The 1,296-nt window shown below is 65.5% G+C and overlaps 1 protein-coding gene across 1 annotated transcript in view; it reads right to left on the bottom strand.

Annotated features, from left to right (window-relative positions):
- The window catches only part of NID2 (nidogen 2), a 22,739-nt gene that overhangs the window by 13,362 nt on the left and 8,081 nt on the right, over positions 1 to 1,296 (bottom strand). The window contains 1 exon segment of the mRNA XM_019474778.1: positions 334 to 566. Coding sequence (XP_019330323.1) covers positions 334 to 566 — 233 coding nt within the window.

Raw genomic sequence — 1,296 nt, 5'->3', positions numbered from 1 at the left:
CAGGGGGGCTGCGCTGCCCACGTGGAAGACCCACACGCCGGGCAGCCCCGTGTTGCTCTCCCTGCAGGACAGCAGCACACACCCGTGTCCATCGCAGCCGTGCTGGAAACGCCCTCCCCCCAAAGGTACCCACCCTGCTCCGCACCACCCCTCCCGGGACCCCAAATGCAGCTCCCAAAAAGCTCCCGTGCACATGGGGCTGAGCCCCCCGACGCAGCCTATCGCCCCCAGCTCGCTCCCCTCCTTCTTCCAGCCTTTAAAAGGCTCCAGGGCTGGGAGAAGGTGACCCTGCTCCCCCTGCCCGCCCCGCACGGTCCCCCAGGCACCACGCACCACTCCAGGTGCCTCAGAGCCTGCTCGCTGCTGGCCAGGCTGTGGAAGAGCCTGTCCCTCTTCGGGTCGTCGCCGTCCCCCCGGCTGAAGCCCACCCTGGCCGGCAGCTCCAGCTGGACGTTGTAGGTCTCCTTGGGCCGCGTCCCCAGGAACTGGAGGCCACCATCGGGGTAGAGGAAGATGGCGTAGGTGTCCTTATCATTGTAAGCTATGACCGCCTGGAAGGTGTTGAGCTGCCAAAGGGAGAGCAGGACAGATGGACGTCACAGGAGGGCAGGACCCCAGCGGAGGACTGAGACAGGGAAGGGACTGGGGACACAACAGCTGCCTCCACGCACACCACAGTGCATGTAAGCACGCCAAGAGAGCCCTCCATCAGCCTGCAGACACCTCCCGGGGAAGAGCAGGAGCAGGGGCTGCTCGTGCACGGCCAAACCCCAGTGCAACATGCTGGGAAGGTGCTCAGCATCCTCCACGGGAGCCCATGACACAGCCAGACCACCCCCTCTCAGCTGCACTGGTGCAGGGGTGCCCCTTGGAGCTGTCACACAGGGAGGTGACGGCCCTGTACCGTGCCCAGGAGCATCCCTGGCCATGTAACCCATGCACACTGCAGCCCGGGAGCCCCTCGCTCCCATCCCCCTCCTCCTGTCCTGCCCCTGACAACACCACCCTCCCTCTATCCCATCAGCACCGGAGGAAAACCTGCGTCCCCCCCCCTGCTTCCCCCGAGAACAATTTTAGCTTGGTTTCCTCAGGAAAAAACATGCATGCGCTCCCGCCTTCCCCACACCCATACGTCCCGCTATAGGCACGCTGGCTGCCTGCCGTGCCAGCCCTGCGAGCCTTGGGGCTGCGCCAGCCCCCGAGTGAGGCTGCGCCGTGGAGCGGGACCGCAGCAATAACCCATAGATGGGCAGGCTGCGGAGCGAGCACAACCCTTACGAGCCACCGGAGAATCCC

The sequence above is a fragment of the Aptenodytes forsteri genome, unplaced genomic scaffold, assembly GCF_000699145.1.
Source record: "Aptenodytes forsteri isolate BGI_AS27 unplaced genomic scaffold, ASM69914v1 Scaffold76, whole genome shotgun sequence".
Lineage (NCBI taxonomy): Eukaryota > Metazoa > Chordata > Aves > Sphenisciformes > Spheniscidae > Aptenodytes > Aptenodytes forsteri.
Note: the sequence above shows the minus strand (reverse complement) of the source record. Positions and strands in the feature narration are given on the sequence as shown.